Source organism: Lepisosteus platostomus, chromosome 27, assembly GCF_059453375.1.
Source record: "Lepisosteus platostomus isolate fLepPlt1 chromosome 27, fLepPlt1.hap1, whole genome shotgun sequence".
In the NCBI taxonomy this organism is placed as follows: domain Eukaryota; kingdom Metazoa; phylum Chordata; class Actinopteri; order Semionotiformes; family Lepisosteidae; genus Lepisosteus; species Lepisosteus platostomus.
The window spans coordinates 2,881,167-2,902,884 of NC_142637.1; the positions used below are offsets into that span (position 1 = coordinate 2,881,167).

A 21,718-nucleotide genomic window follows, 5' to 3' on the forward strand; every position below is an offset into this window, starting at 1 on the left:
CGCTAGCCGGTATGCTCATGTACAATACACAACAGGCAGTTTGTGGAAAGGATTGCCAGGGAGTTACTGTGGGTGAACCGCCACGGTCTGACCTCACATTATTACTGGAAACATTTGAGCACCAGTGGACTTACGGAAAAACCAATTACTGAGCAATGCAGCACAATAGGAGCTGGAAACCAGGCTCAGCGGGAAAATAAAAGACCAGCTGGATAACGAAACATCTATGGAATAATGTGACACCATTTTCAACACTACAGAACCAATGATTTGAAAACGTATAGGGGCTCAAGATGCAAGATTTATCTGAAGATTTGATATAAAACTAAGAGCTTGTCATCTTGCACACAGCGATACAGTATCTGATCAATTCTTCCACATCATCTTGTGTGTTAGGGATTCAGGAAGCGATACATTTCTCAAACAAAGCCCTGCAGCATGAAAGATCATCTTACCGACTGTCGAGCACAGTCCTAATTCCCTCAGGGTGTGGACGTAGGAACTGGAAACTTCTGTATTGTGCATAAGAACTTAAATGTCGCAGTGAGTCGTAGTGCTAACGTCACAATGCATACACCTAACTCAGGTGTTTCGTCGACACAATTTTTACAAGTTCTAATCGTGTATTTGCTAAAGGTCTTAGGAAAAAATTGAAAAAAAAACGTATTATCTATGAAATTTTATTGAGCACAGTTTTGTGATACCGCGGCATTAAGTAAACATTAATTTGCCGGCACTGAATTCCGTTTGGGTTTACAAAGAACTGAAGGTGCGCCCCTCATTAATCAGTAAATCAAAAGCTCATATCTGATCCTTTTCTAACTAAATTCTGGAGCTGAATGGGGCCGTGCGCGTCCACTTTGTGGTTATAATGTGGTAAGCAGTCAGAAGTCGACTTCGTAGAAACAAAGGGCCTTTCATTTTCCACTGCAGGTGAAAAATACCAGCTGGGCGATGAACATTCTTTAAGGGCACGTTTCTGATCCTGCTCGGAAACCGTGCTTATGAGCATTTATAGACTGAATACGTCCACTATGAAACAACCTTCTTTTGAAACAACTATCGAGTGCATCCTCAATCTCAGTTTAATACACGTCCCCGTAGTTTCCCGCGGGGCACGGCTCACTGGGTGGACTTTGTCAGCACCTAGGAGGAAAGACGGCACACATTTCCTGAGGCACCACCGGGGCTTTAAATGCAGGAAGTGACGTCTGATGCAAGCCGTCTATCTGCCGGCTGTATTACGTAGCCCCGTTCCACGTCTCTCTGCGCCCGGTGAGGTGACTCTGAGCTGGAAGATGGCTGCGGTGGTCCGTCCGCAAGTGAAGGAGGGAGTGCGGATCGCGCTGCTTTGTGTGTGCTGGTATGCTGTCAGCTCCGGGGGAAACGTCATCAACAAAATCATTTTAAATGGATTCCCCTACCCGGTTACCGTCTCCCTGTTCCACATTTTATCTATCGTCTTCTTCCTCCCTCCTCTGCTGCGTGCATGGGGGGTACCTCAAACCGAGCTGCCTGGCAGATACTACCGGTGGTTCATCTTGCCCCTAGCCTTCGGGAAGTACTTCGCCTCGGTGTCGGCGCACTTCAGCATCTGGAAGGTACCAGTCTCCTACGCGCATACAGGTAACCCTCTCTTCGAGACGGCATGCATGTAGATCTGGCTATCTGCAGTATACTGGCGTGCTATATATTACTGTTGTGCTGAGGGGGAGTTTCTGCAGGAGCCAGCGGGAGCAACAGGGATATTCTTAGTCCTACTACCATGGGAATCGCGTAACGTCATATTAAGGGGAAATTGTTCTGGCCAGGCTATATTTGGTCTGTCCTCTTTAAGTCCCTTCGAGGGACCGTCCTGCGACCAGTTCCCTCTTTTATTTAGTCAGCGTGCAATGAGGTTAAGTGCCACAAGACCGTCCTAGACGACGAGTTGTCACAGCGAAATGTAGAAGGCCAGCGGGTAACCTGAATGACTGCTGCGCGGTCCAGTCCGTGTGATTTCTGCTCGCTTTCCCGACGGGGATCGGGAACTGGGCTGTTCCCAGGGTCGCGCTCCTCCGCCGGCTTCTTCTTCCTGGGGTCTCTGCTCGTACCTGAGCTCAGACGCCGATCCCCAGAGACGGTCGCTGTCTGTCTGGGACCTACCTGCGCCGCGCACTTCCCCGACGGCATCACACGTCACCTGGAAGTCAAGCTGGTTGGCTCGGAGCCGTATCCGTGAAAGGAAAAACAGATCTACATAGGCGGAAAAGAGCTCTCTACTTGGACTGAAACGCTTTAAAACCCTTTTTTTATTGTTCGTAGAACAAATCGGTATAGAAATAATAAGAAAAGGACCCTGCGTGTCTGGAGGCGGAGGTTTCTAACTGGCTGTTTTGCCGAAAGCCTGCACAGTGCAGCCTCCTAGCAGGTCATTCCTGAAAGATCTCCTGTCCCCTGCTTGTAGGCCAGTGTCTGTTTTACAGTTCGCGGACTCGCTTAATCAAAGGGCCGTGTCTGCTCGTTTGAATAGGGAAAGAAAACAGGATCTTCATTGTTTGCGACGGGCAGTAAGGTTATGGGGGGAGGAGGGGGGGATAAATTAAAGGAGTGTGCTCTACAGAGGCTGGCTAGACAGGCCTGCTCCCCAGAGCAACATCCTGGAGGTGCTGTTTGAACTTCTGCTTAAATCATCTGTTCCTTATATCACATGGCCCATGGGGGAGGGTTAAACTGATTGATCCGGTTAAGTTTTAATGGAGTTATTTTTCCCTCTTTTTGAGGTCTTGTGCTGTTGGTTTTAAAAGACCCTCAGAGCTGGCTGGGTTACTGTCTTTAAGGGCCAAACTCTTGCCTTCTGTCAAGAGTCTGCTTTTTCCCCCTTTTTAGGTTCAGATCTTGACATTACTACTCCATTCTGTCAAAGTGTTCATATTGTTAATGAATTACCTCACCTCTTTGTTTTTCAGTTTTTTGTCAGTATCTCACATGTTGCTTTTGCGTGGTTTTGGGGTGCAGGGTTGTTCGTGGATAAAGCATTTTCATTGCCGACGACACTGCTGTATGCTGTACTGTTCGTGCATTGATAAATAAACCTTGATTGGTTGATTGTTCCTGGGACGGACAGGAAATGCCAGTGATGAAACAGGCCAGGTTAGAAATGACAATGAGGGGATCAATGCACTGTTCAGGAAATGGCTTCTTCCTGTTGACTAGATTACTGTACAACACTTTTAAAGCAGGGTTGGGCTTTTCTACTCCATAACTAGAGTTCTTGAGGGAGCTGCAGATCATTCATAAAATAGTTCAGTGAAGAAAACCTGGAAGACTTTCTCAGTTCTAGAGGAGTGATGTTGACAGCCCCTGGTTTCGAGTGATGGTCATGTCTTCTTCTCAGTTATGACACCCAAAACGCATCAATTTTTAAAATCTTTTATTTCTCAACCGATCTTGCCTCACCCTGTGTCCGTTACTGACAACCTTATCTTCTTCCCTGTTGCGTTAGTGTGTAAAACTCGCTTCACTGTTCTAAAATGAGTCTGGGAAAGACAGGAACAAAATTTTCATTTGTGTTGGATTTTTTTACCATGGTTTGCACGCATTGAGCCTTTGTGGAAAGAAATGTTTTGCTTTTGTAAACTAGCTTCCCCAGCTATAATCTAGGAACTAGTTATAGGCAAAGATTTTAACTTTCCCCTCGGTATTGAAAGTCTTCTTTCAAAGAAGCTTGTCATTTAGAGGCGTGCACACATTTGTTGTGGTACCTGTTCTCTTTTACCCTGGGGCTCTGCATTTCCCTTTTGTACTTGTCATTTCATTTGGTGAGCTGCTGTATCCAGTTCTTGCAGAAAATAGTCCACACTCCTCCGATGTGGTATTGTGGTGTTGCTGCTTCGAAGCCGCCCTCAGTCTTTGATATCTCGGTGGCTGTTTTAATGGTAGCAGCTTCTAAGGCTCTTCTGTGTTTTAGCCTGGCCCCAGCTTGATTGTTACAGCATGTATAATGGTCTGTAACTGACCTGCACCGCTGTAGTCGAAGATGGAAAGGGAAACCTTTTCGTGTGGTATGGTAGTTTAGCTGATTCCTGTAACCGAACTGTGAAAAGTACATTGTGGAAATTTTGCACGTTACAGAGATGTATTTTTAACATTTTCTACAATGCAGTATGCTGTACATAGTTAGACATTTATAGCAGAGTCGAAAGATAACCATATAATGTTTAGGGTCAGTTGTTTTTAAAGATCAGCAACACCTGCAGGGTATTGATGAAGTCCTTGAAGCCTGGTATTATACGTTTAAAAAATGAACATGCTGTTCGTCCCTGGTGCAAATATGAGTGGGCCTCCCAGTCCTTCCAGCGGGGGCAGTGGGAAGTTGTAACTGGGGTTCTGGACTCTTAATTGAAAGGTTGTGGGTTCGGATCCCTGCTGTACAAACAACTTGAGCAAGTGTGCTCATCGACCCAGGTGCGTAAGTGGTTACCAGTGTGGCTCGGGTCCATTGTGATGGGCTGGCATCTGCTCCATAGGGGTAGTCAGGTGCCCTGAATGTGCTTACTGTGCTCCTGAAGCCAGGATCAGCTACAGACTGGTGAGCCTCAAGGCTCGACTTGACCTTGTTTGCTCCCTTTCCCTCTCTTCCTTCCCCTTTAGCACTAATTACTTCTGCAGCAGCTCTCTTGCACTTTTGTTTTGAGCTCTTCCAGCTGAATGGGTAAGCCTCTGGCTCACGAAACCTGCACCACAAGCCTCAGCTCAGCTTGTACGGAAGAAGTGTTGGGTTTCATTTGTCCGTCTTGCTCCTTGAGCCCGGGAAGAAAGAGAACTGTGGCCTCCTTCCCAGTGAGCCAGACGTCTGTTTTCTCCCTCTGTCCCTGCAGTCAAGGCCACCATGCCGATCTGGGTTGTTCTCTTGTCCCGTCTCATCATGAAGGAGAAACAGACGACGAAGGTGAGCAAGCCGTGTGCGTGTGCGTGCATGCGTGTGCGTGTGCGTGCATGCTTGAGCAAGCCATGTGCGTGTGAGTGCTTGAGACTCTGATGAGACCCCTCATACCTCGCCTCACGTTATTGGAAAAAATATTCTCCCTCAACCTGGAAGTTTAATAGACATTTAATTTAGCTATATTGGTGTTGGTATACTTGGTCACTCTGTTTTTCGGGAGGTGAAGCCCAGGGGATGGGTACCCCAGTATAGTCGTATGTTTTGAGTTTGATGACCGTGCAGACCTTTAATTTCTTTAATTGTGCAGCTCAGATTCTTGTGGGCTGAAGGGTTTTTAGATTTTTTATTCCAGATCATCTCTAAATCTGTTCATGTAACACATTGCCTGCTTAATTGCTGATAAGAAAAGTGTTCAGTGGCCTTTAAGATGTGTGGTTTGATGGTTACTCAATAAAACCTGTTGAACTGGCACTCTGTAGAACCAGCCAAGGACATTCATGCATTGTATGGGTATATATTTGAGAGAATTAGAGTTTTACTGATTTTGGAAACAAATGGAATACTTTCTTCTCCTTTTTTTTTGCTCGAAAAGTGAAACAGTGAGGTTTTCAAACCTGAAGAGAAGTGTTTGTTCTTTCCAGGCAATGAAGATGATTAAATCAATTGGATGCATGAAAAAAGATCAAAGGGCCTGCAGTATCTCCAGGAATCCAGTCTGACTTGCGTCTTTCTTTGATTGAGGAAATTACGGCAACTTCCTTTGTGATAAACGTGCACCTTTCATAATATTTCAATTCCATTCCTCTGTTGCCAGGTTGGACTGTGTTTCTACAAAGCTGCCCATCAGCTGCAGTGACTCATAGAGAACAAAAGAAGTAGAAACCTAATGTGGTGGTTAATGTGTTTTTAAGTTCTGTGCTCCCCGAGGTCATCTAAAAAGGGCCGTCGACGTGGTCTCATTGGAAGAGTCCTCGTTTGAGTCTCCGTTGTGGTCTTTCCTCAGGTGTACCTGTCTTTGGTGCCCATAATAGGAGGTGTGCTGCTGGCCACGGTGACCGAGCTGTCCTTCGACCTGTCAGGGCTGATCAGTGCCTTGGCCGCCACTCTGTGCTTTTCTCTCCAGAACATCTTCTCCAAGAAGGTATGTCCGTGCGGTGAGCTGGGGGAAGAGCTGTGATGTTGGAAAGCGGGTGGCCGGGACAGAAAGAGGGTGGAGGCAGACGAACGAGCCTCGCACCTGTTCGCTGCCACACTAACAGAATTCCCCGCTTTCCTCTTGGAGGGATCTTTCTAGACACTGGAAAAACACAAGACGGCACCAGAGTGGACGATTTATTAAATTATTATTATTATTATTATTATAGTGACCAGGACATAAGCCTCTTTAAAATTGCAATGATGGGAAGAACGTCTGGTCAGCTGCCTCTTGAGGGGGTTATAGGAGAAATCGGGTAGAGACTTTCCTTCTGTTCAAATTACTGCTTTACTACAGAGCTCGGGTTGTATATTACCAGTATCTGTTGCTAAGGTAACTGACCGTTGTGCAACCAGTGCACCATTGTGTGCAGCTGTTGATTAGCATTTAGAGTGATTTTATTTTAATTTTCGCTCAGAGGTGAAAGGGAAGGCGAAAGTATTATGTTGCGTGTTGACAAAAGGGCTTGTTGGATCATATGATTATGAGGCCATTTCCTGGCTAAGCCTGCCCTCTAGTGTCAAAACTCACCATAAGCACTGATTAAAACCGATGAAGGCAGTACTTTGTGTTACTATGGTTTCTCGCACAAACACTTATTTACACAATTCATTTGGTTGCTAATCGCGGATTGATCTCATTTAGTCGTGTCTTAAAAGAACCTAAAAACGGGCTTCAGCCACACAGCCGAGCTGCTTGTTCCAGTCCCCCACATTCCTTTGTGTAACAGCACACCTCCTCGGTTCGAAACCCACTGCCAGACGTTTTCCCCCTGTGTCTCCCGTCCTGCCCCCGATGGTCCCGATGGTCCCCGTGATGCAGTGCTGCTCTGTCCTCGGTGAGCTGGCCCTGCACACTGCAGGGGGAGGCCGGCTTGCCATCTTGTACTGCAGCTCGACCAGCTGGTCCAGCTGAGCCACGCCTGGACTTGGCTTGTGTAACTGAGGCCTTATTCCCCAAGCTCCTGAACTGCCAGGGGGGGCGTACTCACTGCGACTCCAGCGGCCAAGGTGCGAAGAGTGCTTTGTGATCGCATTGCGACCGGGTGGAGAAGGCTATGATATGGAAATGCACTATGCCACCTGAGTGCCCTGAGTTGCCTTTTGCCTGACTTGCAGGAAGCCACCAATCTGGTTGGCTTCTCTGGAGACTTTCTGCCAAATCTTTCTGTTCCTTCCCAACACTATTTTATAAGATGCCCCCATCTGTGCAGGTGGTATTGCTCCTGGCATCAGGAGTACCTGGGTACCCGTGCAGAGTAGAGAGTAGAGGGTCCATTGCCACATGTAAATGTACATTGAAATTCTTAATCGCGCTGATCTCTCGGGACAAACAGTACAACAGACTGCTTCCCCAAAGCACTTTGCACGTCGGCCTGGTGCAAAGGTGTGATTAGTCGTGGGGACTGGGGCTGAGGCTGATGGGGATTCGAGGGCTTAAATGGACTGGGATGTAGCCGCTTGTATAGTTGCATTGCCTGCAGCGACGCTCACTGCCCCCACCCCCAGGTGCTGCGAGACACCCGGATCCACCACCTGAGACTCCTCAACGTCTTGGGCTTCAACGCTGTCTTCTTCATGCTGCCCACCTGGGTCCTGGTGGACCTGGCCGCCTTCCTGGTGGACACCGACCCGGTGAGTCCACACGGGACCGTCCCGCTCGCGGGGAGAGAGCGCGCCGGGAGAAGCTCTTCGTTGGGGGAATCCAGTCCTTTACTCCTCCCGCTCAGTCGAAGCCTGAAGAGCCGCTCTGTTCCCGGGCACGTTGGCACACAGTGCCTGCTGAACCTCCGGCCATTTGGGGGTTAAAATATCTGCCAAAAAAGTGCTGTGGGACACCTGAGCTCCTTCCCACATCGCTCTCAAGCCTTCATCCTGCACCCTTGATGCCTCAGGCTGTATCACCGTCTGAAATGAGCTCCTGTTTTGGTTTTGTCCCTGATCTGAAACCAACCGAGTAGTGAGTTGTTAGTGTCTTTGACAAGTTAAATGTTTCCGTTTTTGATTTTGTAACTTTTTTTTTCCCAGAAGAAAGAATTACTGGCTGAACACGTGAGGAGTATTTTCACAGTATCTTTGGTCTGAACGTACACTTGCATGTAGAACTCTCGAATATTGTTTTTTAAATAGTGCTCTCTAAGCAAGATGGTTTTTTTGTTTGCTGAAAGCCTGTTCGTTGCTTGTTTGAAAGTTTTGCTGGTGTAGCAAGTCGCCACGTTGTGGACATTGAAGATTACATTTAGAAAAATCGCAGTGTCGCTCCAATTCTACTTCAAGTTCAGTGTTTTTATTTTTCCAAAAGATAAAATCGGAAGATGTATGAACCGTTACATAAACACATCTGTCCACTAGAGGTCGCCCTTGACTAATCCAAACGCTCTTGGTGAGCAGGCTTTCTGCAACTCAAAAATAGCTGTTGACACATTTTCGTAGAAAAAGGAGCATCGTGATTAAAACGCAGAGCAAATATCTTTTAGAGACCGTTATGATGATGTGTGGATCATTTAAAAACATAACAAAAGCATTTATAACAAATGCAAGCAACACACATCAGTAAAAAGTAAAAGTGTGTGGCTGGTTACCTGTACATTCCACCTTCTTTCAAAAAAATGCCTGAAAAAGCACTAAAATTTTATTGCATCGGGGAAAGTTTTGCCTCTCAAGGCTTTGAATGGGACAGCTTTCAGAATCACTTCTTTTTTCCCCCCACATTTCTGGTTTAAAAACGCCACTCGGTTAAAAGAGACAGTGGCAGTGTGTTGTGGACAGGGCTCTGCCCGGTGCCTCCGGAGTCTGGATCTGACCCCTCTGTCCCCTCGCTCCCTCTCTCCTCCGCTGGCTCTCAGACAGGGGTTTCAGACTCGTCCTGGACCTTGCTGCTGCTGGTGATCAGCGGGTTCTGCAACTTCGCCCAGAACGTCATCGCCTTCAGCGTGCTCAACCTGGTCAGCCCGCTCAGCTACGCCGTGGCCAACGCCACCAAGAGGATCATGGTGATCAGCGTCTCCCTGCTGATGCTGAGGAACCCCGTCAGCTCCACCAACATGCTGGGCATGATGACCGCCATCCTGGGAGTCTTCCTCTACAATAAGGTGACACCCGCCTGGTCCAGCACGACCCCAAGCCAGTGCATTGCAGTTAATGTAGATCTTTTTGGTTTCCAGTCTTTAATGGTGATCATGCAAGGTGGGGCTGTGTCACATCGCAGGTCTGCAGGATTCCCATCAGGGATTGAGCCCCTCTAGGGTGAGGGTTACCATTGAGGCTGGAGCTCAGGCAGGGGGCTCTGGCTTAGGATGAGGCTGCTGTAGGGCTGGGGTTAGCTTGAGGTCTGGTTTCTGTTTTTCCTTGGGGAGAAAAAGACCACACGGACCTTCACTCTTACCTTAGTGAGAGCTCAGGTTTCTGCATAGGACTGACGTTTTTAATATGCCTCTCCAGTTTTAAGCTGGAGCTCGGTTCTGTGTTGGCTCTGCGTTTGCCGTTTGAGCTAAGGATAGGGATTACTAAAGTAAGGAATATGGCTGGAGTTGGGGAGTAGAGTTAGGGTTGGATGGTGTGGCTGGGGTTGTTAACCGTGGTTAATTCTCGTGTCTTTATTTCCCAATAGGCTAAATACGATGCAAATCAAGAGGCCAAGAAGAAACTGCTCCCCGTCTCCAAGCAGGATCTGGTTTCCTTCAATCACGGGAGCGTGACCCTGGAGAAAATGCAGCCCAACGGGACCGGCCCCTTCCCCCAGACCTCGGACTTCCAGTACGGCAGGAGTAACGTGTTGACGGATCACTTCCAGTACAGCCGACAGACCTACACAATGGGGTACGGATCCAATCAGTATGACATTTAGGCTGGGCCACGTCGGCCCTTGTACTCGAGCCCCGTCGTCTTCAGCGCGGTTGGAAACCTTCCGAGACGGGAAAGGGAAAGGAACGCCAGTATTGGGAGGGGCAGTGTGCACGTGGCCAAGCTGTCCAGCGACCGGTCAATTTGTTTTTCTTCAAGCGGTCTTCAAGCAAGGCGTCATTGCCTCCCCTCTTTTCCTGTCCCGAGACGGTTCTTCACCCGTTTCATTTCACTGACTGCAAACTAACACATCTTGTACTGGTGCTTTGCGCCCCAGTGTCATTTCTGAACTGGGAGGACACCAACCAGTGACTGTTTTACTGTACAAAGAAGGTCCATCTTTTTGACATGCCAGTGTCCTTGCAGAAGCATCACGTCGCTTGTCGGTGGGGAGCGAGGTTGATGTTTGCAATGCTTCTACTTGTACCCTCTTCCTCCCTCTTATTTTTGCAAAGAAGTGATGCTTTGATTCAAGAACAAAACCTGTCTCTGGTTATACAGTGGCTGTGCCGAACAGTATCATGCAAAACGTATCGTGTTTACAGAAGATAGCTGCAGGTGTCTTGATAGAAAAGTAAAATACAAATGGTCGTTGTGGCAGATCTTTTTTTTTTTTGTCTTTCTCACATATTTCTCCTGTTTTTTTAACACAGCTGCCTTGTAAGCAGACAGGCAGGATGTTTACAGTGCATTTAGCCTTTGTTTCGTAGACGGTCTTTTTCGTGAAGACGCTTGGTGGAATTCCTCGAGTTACAGGAGAATAAACCACGTGGATTTGTAAGCCGTAAATCTGAAGGAGGTTTTCCGGTTATCGTATCCCTTCCCCCTGCTCCCCATCTTAATAACGAAGGACCTGTTACGTGGGCCCCAGTGGCACACAGTCTGTGCGTGAGTGTCCCCTGTGACGTAGGTCGCTGTCCTGCTCCGAGCGGAAATGAAAAGCACGCTTAGGAGAGGAGGATGGATGGAGGCTTTAATTTGCGTTGACAAAATAAATATTTGCTGACTTGTCAAAACACTTGACCACAAAGCCAGCTCAGTATGGGTATGATGGAGAGTTTCTTGTTTCCAAATAGCATTGTGTATGAATTGCAATCGGCCAGTTCATGAAATGCGTTTCTGATATCGCCTGTGCTGCTTTTTTTTAACCCGATAATAGAGGCTCACCATGTTTTATTTCAAGGCAAAATGTCAAATAGAGACCAGAAAGCAGCCAACTGAAATATTTGCTTTGGTCCAGACCTAGGGTGAGGCCAAATTCTAAAAACAACAATAGATATTGAGAATATTTATGCAGATCTTTATACAGCATGCCTCTTACAAATCCTTTTTTTTCTGCACGATTGTTTTACGAGTGCAAACGGCTTGTGCAGAGTTTTCGTCCTGCGCCACCTTCGCCAGTGGCTTTCTGTCTTCGTCCTGAGGTCCCCTGTGTTCTCTGCATCGCTTTGCAGCTCATCTCTTGATTGCTGAGGTCAGTCGATCATGCTGTCTGATATCTCTTGTTTTAAGTGGGCTTTGGGATTGCCCCAGTTGTGCCAGTTGGTGCTGGAGAAGTCGTCTCTCTCGGGCCTATACAACGTATGCAACTGGACTCGGGCAGTACTCGAACCTGCTTGGTGTACTGTTGGAGCTCTATTGCCGCTTGTGTTGGGACGTAATGAATTTGTCATCCTTCAGAGTTTTTGCTCACAGAGGTATGGAGCAAGCTGAGGAGAGAGAGACTTCTTGTCTTGGGGTAAAACAGAAATGCTTCTTGAGAGCAAGATACTTCAGAAACTACGAGCTGGGAGTAGAAATGAGTAAAGCAGTCTAATCAAGCCAACTGTTCTACTAAAGGGGTCAGGTAGCCTTGGTGATTCGGGGCTCAGTTACCATGACGGCAAGAAGACCTGGGGTGCTCAGGCCGAGGGGTGGGACCCCCCAGATCAGGTTACCCTTCAACACGGCTAAGCTAGAGCACCGTGCTGAAGAGGCTGTGTGAGTTTGAGCTGGTCCTCACCTTCCTTGTGGCAGAGGAAGGAGTCAGGCTCTGGTATTGTTCTGGTAGAATAGTGGAGTGGCTGTCCTTCCTTTTATATTCTCAATGCTGAAAAAAGCACAGAATAATTGATTTGACAGTGTAAGTATAGTCTATATGTTAAAGACTTTTAATGTATAGTGGATGTTGTCAGACCAATAATACAGCTACCTGCCCTCTCTCGCCTGTTTCACAGTTTAAGGCACCCTTGGGTGATGATAACTTTAGCTTGCGATCTGGGTGTAAGTTACAGTGTAAAAAGCCATTCGTAGAGATTGGCTCCAGAACAGGCAGCAGTGTGGGACAGTGGTCGGGTTTCTGGTGTTGAAACGGGAAGGCTGCAAGCTCAAATCCCAGGAGAGGCACAGCTGTTGTATCCTTGAGCAAGGTACTTCACTCAGATTGTTCCAGTAACATATCCAGCTGTATTGGATCGGTGCGAATTTATGTCAGTTTGAAAATTTAAAAGCATCAGTCGGATGAATAATAGGAAATGGAGCTGCTCTGCTTATCCCTCAGGTTGAGATGGAACTTGATCTTGCTAGTTCTAAGCTGTATTTTAGGTTAATTATTATGCAAAGTGTCTAAATTGTTTAATTCATGTAAAGAGCGTAGTATTGATATATTATGGACAATCGAGTCTATAATAATGAAGTCCTTATGATTACAAGGAAAATAGGTTTTGTAGGTCTTTTTTTAAATCAACTGCTGAACACCTTTGTAGTGTTGGATTGGTCAATTAAATTCAGAATTAGGTCAATTAAGTCATAAAGAACATAAAGGAGGGGTGAAAATCCACCTCCATCCAGGGCTGTAGTTGTTCCTTACATGGCTTAGTGGAGTAATACATGAAAATGTTTCTGGTCTGAATTGAAAACACCTGCAAAAGCATGGTATAAATTCTAAATAAGGTACGTACAGTAATTCGGTTGCATTGTTTGAACATATGCATTTTTATTTTGGGAACAATCAGTCACTGACAATCAGGTCACCTTGATATGGTCTAGAATGTGTGAATACAGTACGTGTCCAGACTGAATGCCACTTCAAGAAGTGAGTGCAGGATAGGAGACATGTTAGGGAGATGCTGGTTCATGATAAATCACAGTGCTTTTCCTGTGTTGATGACCAGCATCTTAAAAAAATAAAGGGGGAGGGGGGGTTGTTTTCCTTATAGAAATTAGAACATAGTGGTATTTGGTTTTTAATAGCTAAACTAAAATGTCTACAAAGAAGTTAGGTATTGATTTAGTTTTAGGTGCTGTACTACCTGGCTTATTTTATAAGCACATTGAAAACCTACTATGAACAGCAGTACACAAATTTGTTTCCAAAGTTCTATTTTTAAAATAGTGTTGGCTGTATTTTCTTCAGTGAATCTGAAAGTGTTTTTGTCAATGTAGTCCAGCTACGATTAGTCAAGCAGTTTCAGGAAACATTGAGCATTGATTAGTACCCATGTAGGCTACAGAATACTACAGTATATTTTTGTTTCACTGCTTTCTCATTTCCCCTACCAACTACCAGTAAGATTAGTGGGGTTTTATTTGTTTTATAACAAGATGAATAATTAATGCATACAAAGTTGCAATGAATATTTAAAGATGAAAGGGTTATATAAATATATTTTGAAAGCCCAGCCAGAAAGAAATCTTTTTTTGCTATGGCAGAAGATACTGCTAGCACAACACGAGCTCCCCAGGAAGAGCTGGACTGCAGTGGCACTGTCCCGTAACGAGCAGACAGCTGTTCAGCTTCTGCCATGTTGTGCTCTGGGGGGGGGGGAATGGAGGTGGTTATACCACAGCTCTTTTTTTTAACTTGTGAGTTCACTGTTTCTCTGATGAGAGAAAAATCCTTTTTAATTTTGTATAGCAAATCATACATTCAGAGGAACTACTGAAACTGATTTATTCACCCATCTAATGATTCCACAGGGATAACCCCCACTGTATTCATGTTCTGAATCGTCTGGATTTCTCTCCAGCCTCTTGACTTTTCTAACTTTCATTTACTCCAAAGACGTCCCCATCGATTCTCCTATAGTCTACTGCACCTCAGTCTTTCATTCCAGATGTAATCCAATACCAGGTACCATAATGTGTCAATTTGATTGGGTTACAGTATTTTTTCTTCAAGCTTAGTATTAAGAATATCAGCTTCTCTAATGCTTAATGTCATAGTAACATTAAAAATAACAGTGATGGTGAAAACTGTTCTAAACTGTGTAGGCTTGGCATGGATCTAATTGTTGAAGTTTGCGCAGCTCAACCATTCTGGTGCACTATTATGGTAAAACTGTAACTGTTTTTGTTCTTGATACCTCAAGTCTGCCATCAACAACAATGTTTTGAAAGAAGAGATTTTATAGGATGCCACATCCAATTTTTTAGCATTCTTGTAACCAACCGATTTCATATCGGCAAGTTTCACAGCTGGCATTAGATTCAAAGAACCCCAGGGTTCACAGCATGTAGCCTTGTAACTGTGTTTCTAACATGAGCTGTGAACCGTTCAGTTCAGCAGCAATGGAAGGAAATAGAACATATCACAGTAGCTCCTCCACTCCTTACACTCTGCAGAAAACTGTACCAATAATTATTTAGAGATTGATTACGATTAATTTGAAAAACTGTTTTCTTACGAGATTCACTTGGCCTGCACTATAAAAACACAGTTTTAGTTTAAATAGGTATCTACTTGCAAATGGAAGTTGCTTTTAGAGACAGTTTTCAAAACTTCGGAAATCGATTTAAGACTTGCTCATTTGTTAATCATGGATTCAAAAACATATCCTTAGGATTTTGTTTTCTTTAAGGTCTTTTTGCTGTAAGTGAATTATCAGAATGTATATGGCGGGGTTGGTACTCATGGGGAACGTTTCTTTGCTATTATTAGTCTGTTCGGTTTTTAATGTTTTTATGTGAACATGATCGAAGAGCAAAATGGCATTTTTACTGAACCGAGGTTTATAGATTTTATTTATGGTGTCTAGATACAAGGAGATGAAAAATGATTTAAAATTGGTGCATCTATGCACTGATGGTGTATTTAATTTTTTATTTTTAAAAAGTAAGATGTAAAAATAATAAATAATAACAGAATTATGGAATTGATTCTGTTATTTTGGTGTGTTTCTTTGTAGAGATGCAAAAAGAGTTCACAGTTTTGTGCAGATTTTTTTTTCTTAATCTTTCTTAGTGGAACTTCAAACTCCTCTTGGAGTTTCCCGCTTGTTAGTAGACAGGCCTTGTTAAAGGTATACACTGCATGAAATGTTACATGCACAGCTTAGAAGAAGAAACATCTCCTTAGTCTTGAACAAGGGACTAAAGCAGGACCCAACTACAGTATCTAAATGCAGATTTCAAATATTGACAGAGTCAATCCAATGTACTTCAAAGATCAACAGTAAAACCCGAACCAGAACAGCTGGTGTTTACTAGTGGAAGCTGGTGAAAGTTCACATGGGATGGCACTGGAGATGTTACTTTTCACAAAGGGTTGTAGGAGTCTGCAACAAGCTACTCATCCACATGGTTGAGGATGATACCCCGGCTTCCTTTAAGAATTGACTGGTCAGATTGATCATCTAGATAAAAACTCAACCTTACAACCCCACTCCCCACAAATTCCATTATTTCTTGAAGAGCAATGGATTTCTCCCTAGCTGAGAAGGCACCTTGGGTACAGTATGTGTATCTAAAGACACAGATTTATTTCAGACTGCTTGCAGGGCAGTGGGCCGGCAGTAAATTTCTCAGCCAAAGGTAGTCAATGTCCCCAGGGACCCAGCATGGACAACTGTCCTAGCTCAAAACCACGGTCGCCATGATAAGAGGGAGTATCTGAATGACCGGTGTCCAGAGGTACAGTGCTCACACGACATGCAAGAGCTAACAGATGGGAGTGGTGGGGTGGCTGGGTGGGCACCTAGCGCTGCGTGGTGTGGGGGTACGATGGCCGTGGAACTGGGCATTCTCGGGCACCTCCACCGGGCCAGCTCACGGGAACACCTGGACAACAGCCTGATCCGTCCCTGGAATTCTGGAAGTCAAGAAGCCAGCCAACAGGCTGCCCCTGAGCTAGTCTGGGTCCTGCCCGCACCCCGGTGTGCTCACGGCGGCCGCAGGGAAACGGGACAGACGAGAACGACCGCGCCCGTCACCTCCGGCGGAGCCTCGCTCTGAAGGTATTTCACCAACTTCGTTTATTCCTTCCTCACGGGGTTTAATGTTAATAGAGAAGCGTTTCAAAGTCCCGTCGCTGTAATTCCCAGTCTGTGACTACTGGGGAAGATGAGAGACCGTGGACCAGGGGTGTCGAACCCAGTTTCTGCAGGGCCTCATGTCTTCTGCGTTGTGTTCCAGTGCAGGCTGTCAATTAACAGCAAACCTTTTCTCGCTTGGACACAAGGAAGTTCCTTAAAGCCTTTTACAGTTTATAAGTGGAAACATTCACTTTGTCAAACGTACAGTTATTTATAAGATACTAAAACACTTTGGACACAGGCTAGAAATAAATATGATATAAATACAATATACAGTTCATTAAGTTATTACACCACCATGCAACTGAGTCAGGGTGTACAAAAACAGAAGACACCACAACCTTTAGGAAATTGAGTCTTATTCCTTATTCCTTATAGGTCTTATTTAGTTTTATACTTGTTAATGTATTATCTTCATTAAATCTGCACTTTTAATGAAGTGAAATCTGGACTTCTCAACTGTAAATGACCTTAGACACAAAGGATGTGAGAGTAAGGTTAATTGTTTAATTGACAATTCAGGTTGAACGAAAACCAGAGGAAATTAGGTCCCCCAGATATTCAATCTTCTACCCCTAGAATGACTAGGATGAGTGTAAAATTAATCCAATAAAGATCATTTGGTTTAAATTAGGAAATTAAATAATATATCTTCAGTACTGTCTGTGATAAACCATGTGCTTAGCGGTACAACACACATCTTGGCCAGAATACTTAGGTATGTACAGTAGTTCCTTTACACTGATTTTGCATAAAATGTCTCTAAATAAGCGTAAAATTGCACTTGTATTCTGATGATGTAGGTTTACGTCTTCAAAGTTTGGTTTAGCATGATTCTTAGCTGCTAACAAAGTACTTTGATATGCCTATTTGTGAATGCCGTTTAGAGCAGCAGGGGTGTCCAGTCCTGGTTTGGTTGCAGGTTTTCTATGTTTCTTTAAAACAGCAGCACCTGGAGAGACGGGAGAAGCTATTATCTTAGTCCAGTTGTTCTAAAACCAGCCAATTAAGCCTGGCAACAGATGAGCTGGCATGAAAACCTACCAACACATCAGCCTGTAGCATCAGGACGGGACAACACCGGCTCATAGGTTGGGCTCGGATAAACCCAACACTTTGACTCGGTTAACAACATTTGAAAGCATATATCCTAGACACCACTTTACTTTCTGATAGGCTATTTGTATCCACCTTCTGTAGAAAATGTCTTAAATGACCCGATTTGGAGTTTTAGATCGGTGCAGTGACAAACTAAACTTCTGTCCACATTAGTTTCTTTCTTACAACTGCATTTAGAATAAACATTTTCAATAACTGACAAAGCTAAAAACCCAATTAAGAGCAGTCCTTTGTACCACTCTTGCACAAGGGATAAAAAATCGTTTTCTTCACAAAGTCGCCATTAAAGTAAACCAGCAATCTGCCTTTCGTAGGTTACCGCGCATTTTTACTTTCCCGTTTTTTCTTATTGGCGGATTTTTAAAATGAAATTCCACGTTGAAGATTTGATCTTGTTTAACCTTTCTTTGCTGGTGCCAGAACATCACGTAAAAGCAACTTGGACGTTCTGGTGCCGAGATTCAAGTTGACAGGAGGGTCGTTATAGTTTCACAGTGCATTCCCGTGTAGGTTAAAGAAATGTGTTTTGGCACAGTAACACTGCAACTAAACAAGAAAAAAATACATCAGGTTTCCTGTCCAGTGAAACACATATATTGATACAGCAGGTCCACGTTTCTTTGTGCAACGTTTAGTAGCAACAGAATGGAGAGCGATAACATTACACTTAAACACAAACTGAGCACTAATGTCTTTGAACACCTGAAGGCGGTGCGTAATTTCATTAAATGTACCGTTTGGATTTCCTATAGTGTTTTTTTATCCACTTCAACCCTCGGAAGGTAATAAATGGCCTTTAAGCTGCTTTTGTAAATAAAGATGCTTAATTACATTTGTTTCCTATCTCAATTTATATCCGTTCTCCAGTACGGTCGTCTGTTGACCGGCCACAGACGCCGACAAAGGGCTCTGTTTTGCGGGCTCTGCGTGGCTCTCCTCCACCTTAACGGGGTCCTGAGTCTCCAGCGGGGACGCGGCCCCCGGTTCTCGTTTCGGCTCCTCGGCGGCAGCGGGGCCGGAGGAAGAGGCGGCGTGGTTACCCGGCACCGGAGGGCGCTGCGCCGTCGACTCGGTGGCGCCGTGTTTGTCCACGGCCAACAGGTAGCGCACTGCTTGCTGCTGCCCCGGCACGACCGAGTTGGTGCGGCCGCGGCAGAGTCTTTTGAAAAGAGCCAGAATCCCGTGAAACACTGTCCGCCTCAGCAAGATGTAGACCCAGGGGTCGAGAATGGGGTTGACCGAGGCGATGCGGATGGCCTTCAAGTCGGGATTGGTGTTCTGGTCCTTTATCGCCTCCGGCCGTGCTATCTGGTTGATAAAGATCCGCACCTGACGAGGGGGAAGGAAGGGTTAAGATCCGCACAGGCCTCGAGATGGAAACCAACTACAAACAGCACCAAAAATACTAGTGCTGCTTGTTGCGTATTTTTATGTGTTCAAACGGAGCAGACTAGGATCTGCTACATGCAGTGTAGGCTATGCTTTAACAGTAGCGACACCAACAGGATTCGCCTCCACGCAAAAACTGCGTGGGCTTCCCATACCAGACGTGCCCTTTTCAAAGTGTTGGAAGTCGTTTCCGGCTGTTACAGCACTGCCATTTTTAAAAAACGATTCAGTTATGTATGCTGATTCATCATTATACCACAGATGAGAGTTGGAGCAGGACACAGAGTCTAAAGGGAACACGCATGCAAGAACGTTGTGCAAAGAAATTATGCGTTTAAATAGGAAGCTGAAATCCTGCCTCTATTTAGTGGTATTAGTCTGTAAACATTGGGATCTTTTATATAATTCACAGTGTGTCAATGAGAACTGGAAATATGTAGGCAACGCGGCCTTGCTGCTAATATTCCATTGAATTTAAATAGACATTTTTAAATAGGGTGGTAATTCTTAATCGGAATGTGTTCATTAACGTTAACTTTTGAGGGGTTAATTAGGGATAACGTTTATTACAAAAGCTGGGCCATAGAACACTCTTTACCTCGTCATTTGTTTAAATAAAACATTGAGCATAAGAGAGAAACTCGATATTAGCGGAACATTGATTATTGAGGTATTTTTTGCTGTCCCGCGGTAGAACTGAAAAAAACGAAAAAGAAAACTAATTCCAAACTGATCAAACTTTCTTTTTCTTTGCCGTTTTCTTTCGTGCATTTGGATCTGTGTTCTCTACTCCACCAAATGTCGTTCATATATAATTTTGAAAGATGACGCACTGGAATACTGTGTTTTTAACACACTGAACGCAAGAAATGTAAAACAAAAAACTGCAATACTTTTTAGCAGGTTCTCGGGTACTGAAGTCCCGATAGATATTCTTTTGTCTATATTTGTAGTGTGTTTGCGAATAGCACACTATTGCCCAAAGAGCTTTGCGTTCCTACAGTCTTCATGACAAGGTATTTTGTCACTAGATGAAAATGCTATCATGTTCTAATCCTCCTAGGAGCCGCGCAAGCTACCATTTCTGGTAAGTTATTTGTCATTTAAAGTAGTTCCATGTAATTGCAGCTTCAGCCTCATAAGTGCTTCGTGAAAGCACTATAATTTAATTTTAATGAAACGCGTCTACACTCCATTATTTACAAGGAATCTTATTTACGGCACCCTTCTTCCATATTTTACGCTTGCTTGTAGTACTTCTCCCCTTGTTCAGTGTCGACAGGTTAAATCACACATGACGAAACTTCAGTAATTTCTTGGAAAGTTCAGATAAAGGTGCGTGGAAAGTAAACGAGGGTTCACACGGGAGCCGAATTCTGTGTTCAAATCAATATTGCATGTGCATCTGGTTAAACCAACATTTAAAAAGCATTTTAAACGAGGAAGGTTCGGGCAGTTCGTTTCTTTTCGTTGTGCTGAAATGAAGACCTAATTATGCTGGTAAATATTTGCCCAAATAAACGGTTTTACTTACCACCAGGGGCGTGGAGCACACTAACACGACTATCGATGTGGCTATGAGAAGAAGCATCATCTGAATTTCGGCTCCGGAGGTGCGTGCAGTCCATCTGGTCCTCAGACTGTCTGTAGCGACGAGTCTACCCCGCGTCCGCCGCCTCATGACCAGCAGAGCCCCGCACACCGCGACGTTGCAGGCGACGGTCACAAGGATGAGCAGGGAGCTCACGCCGGCGTACAGGAAGGAGTAGAACGCGTGGGGCGAGGACGTAGTCCTCCAGTCGATAAAACACCACGTCTCGGGGTACTGCAAGACGCTTCTGCTGAGCCCCATCATGGGCAAAGAGCAGAAGACGATGTTCCCCAGGTAAATGGCGAACAGGGACCAGCGCGCTGCCTGCTGGTCAATAGACCACCTTTGGTAAGAGTAAGGGTGGTTGATAGCGAGGTAGCGCTCCACGGACATGGCGCAGATAATGCCCAGACCGGACACTCCAAAGAAGAGCAGAAGAAAGGAGTGGAACTGACACAGAGCCTGTCCACCCGGCCACTTCTCCTCGAGATAGGTCACTATAGTAATTGGGCTGGCGAGACACGTACCTAGCAGGTCAGTCACGGCCAGGCCGCACACCAGCGAGTAGAAGGCGGACTCCTTGCGCTCCTGCTTGGATTTCGAAAGCACAGCTATGGCGATGATATTCCCCACGACTCCCATCGCGAACATGAAAGCGGGGATGGCCATTCCCTGTTCGATCGTCGTAGTTGAATTGGAAGCGGCGGTATGGTTAGCCTCTTCGACCATGGCGACTTCCTAAAGAAACCAGCTTTCCGTTTTCTTTGGAAAAAAAAGTTTGCCTTAAAGTTCATTATATGGCTGTGAACACCCGAGTGACGGGAAAGGTAATTTCAAAGCCATATCCAGTTGCGATGGGTGCTCGTTTGTTTGTCCAAAACGGATAGCGCAGTTTCCGTCTCTCCGCTTGAGTCCGGGTTGTTTTTCGATCTGTTCGACTGGTTTGACTTGAGTCTTTGAGTTATTTATGCTTTAAATAATTCCCGTATCCTCCACGGCGCAGCTCCAGTGTACTATGTACAGTAGACTCACACTGTGAACATCTGTATGGAGTGACGCGCTCCGACAAATGGTGAAAGCTGGCAAGAGCTGCGCTCTGCGCTGTAGCCCCTATAGTTGCGACCCCACCTACAATACAGCCACAGTGGTCTTCTACAACAATGTTGAATGAGATCACCAAATTATCACTCTAGTAACAGACCAAGATTATTTTGCAGGAAATAAAAACTTAACACGGCGTAATGTCCAGACGTACAGTAGGCAATTCACCCAAGCATGTCTAAAAGCGGTCAGTCTGTCTCCCCACCAGTCCTAGAAAATATCTTCTACCGTTTCTTTGTTGTTGACGTATTTTTTTATGCTGGGCTT

At 45.2% G+C, this 21,718-nt stretch overlaps 2 protein-coding genes across 2 annotated transcripts; one reads left to right on the forward strand and one right to left on the reverse strand.

Annotated features, from left to right (window-relative positions):
• The first annotated feature begins 989 nt into the window (after positions 1–989).
• slc35e1 (solute carrier family 35 member E1) lies at positions 990–15,097 on the forward strand. Its single transcript, XM_088622166.1, has 6 exons — positions 990–1,626; positions 4,860–4,930; positions 5,928–6,065; positions 7,628–7,753; positions 8,965–9,210; positions 9,729–15,097. The coding sequence occupies exons 1-6, from the start codon at positions 1,215–1,217 to the stop codon at positions 9,963–9,965; spliced, it is 1,230 nt and encodes a 409-aa protein (XP_088478292.1). The 5' UTR covers positions 990–1,214; the 3' UTR covers positions 9,966–15,097.
• Positions 15,022–21,667, reverse strand: LOC148638993 (prostaglandin E2 receptor EP4 subtype-like). Its single transcript, XM_088622165.1, has 2 exons — positions 20,294–21,667; positions 15,022–18,699 (listed from the first exon to the last, which is right to left on the reverse strand). Exons 1-2 carry the CDS (start codon positions 21,077–21,079, stop codon positions 18,211–18,213), a joined length of 1,275 nt encoding a protein of 424 aa, XP_088478291.1. The 5' UTR covers positions 21,080–21,667; the 3' UTR covers positions 15,022–18,210.
• Between the last annotated feature and the right edge of the window lie 51 nt (positions 21,668–21,718).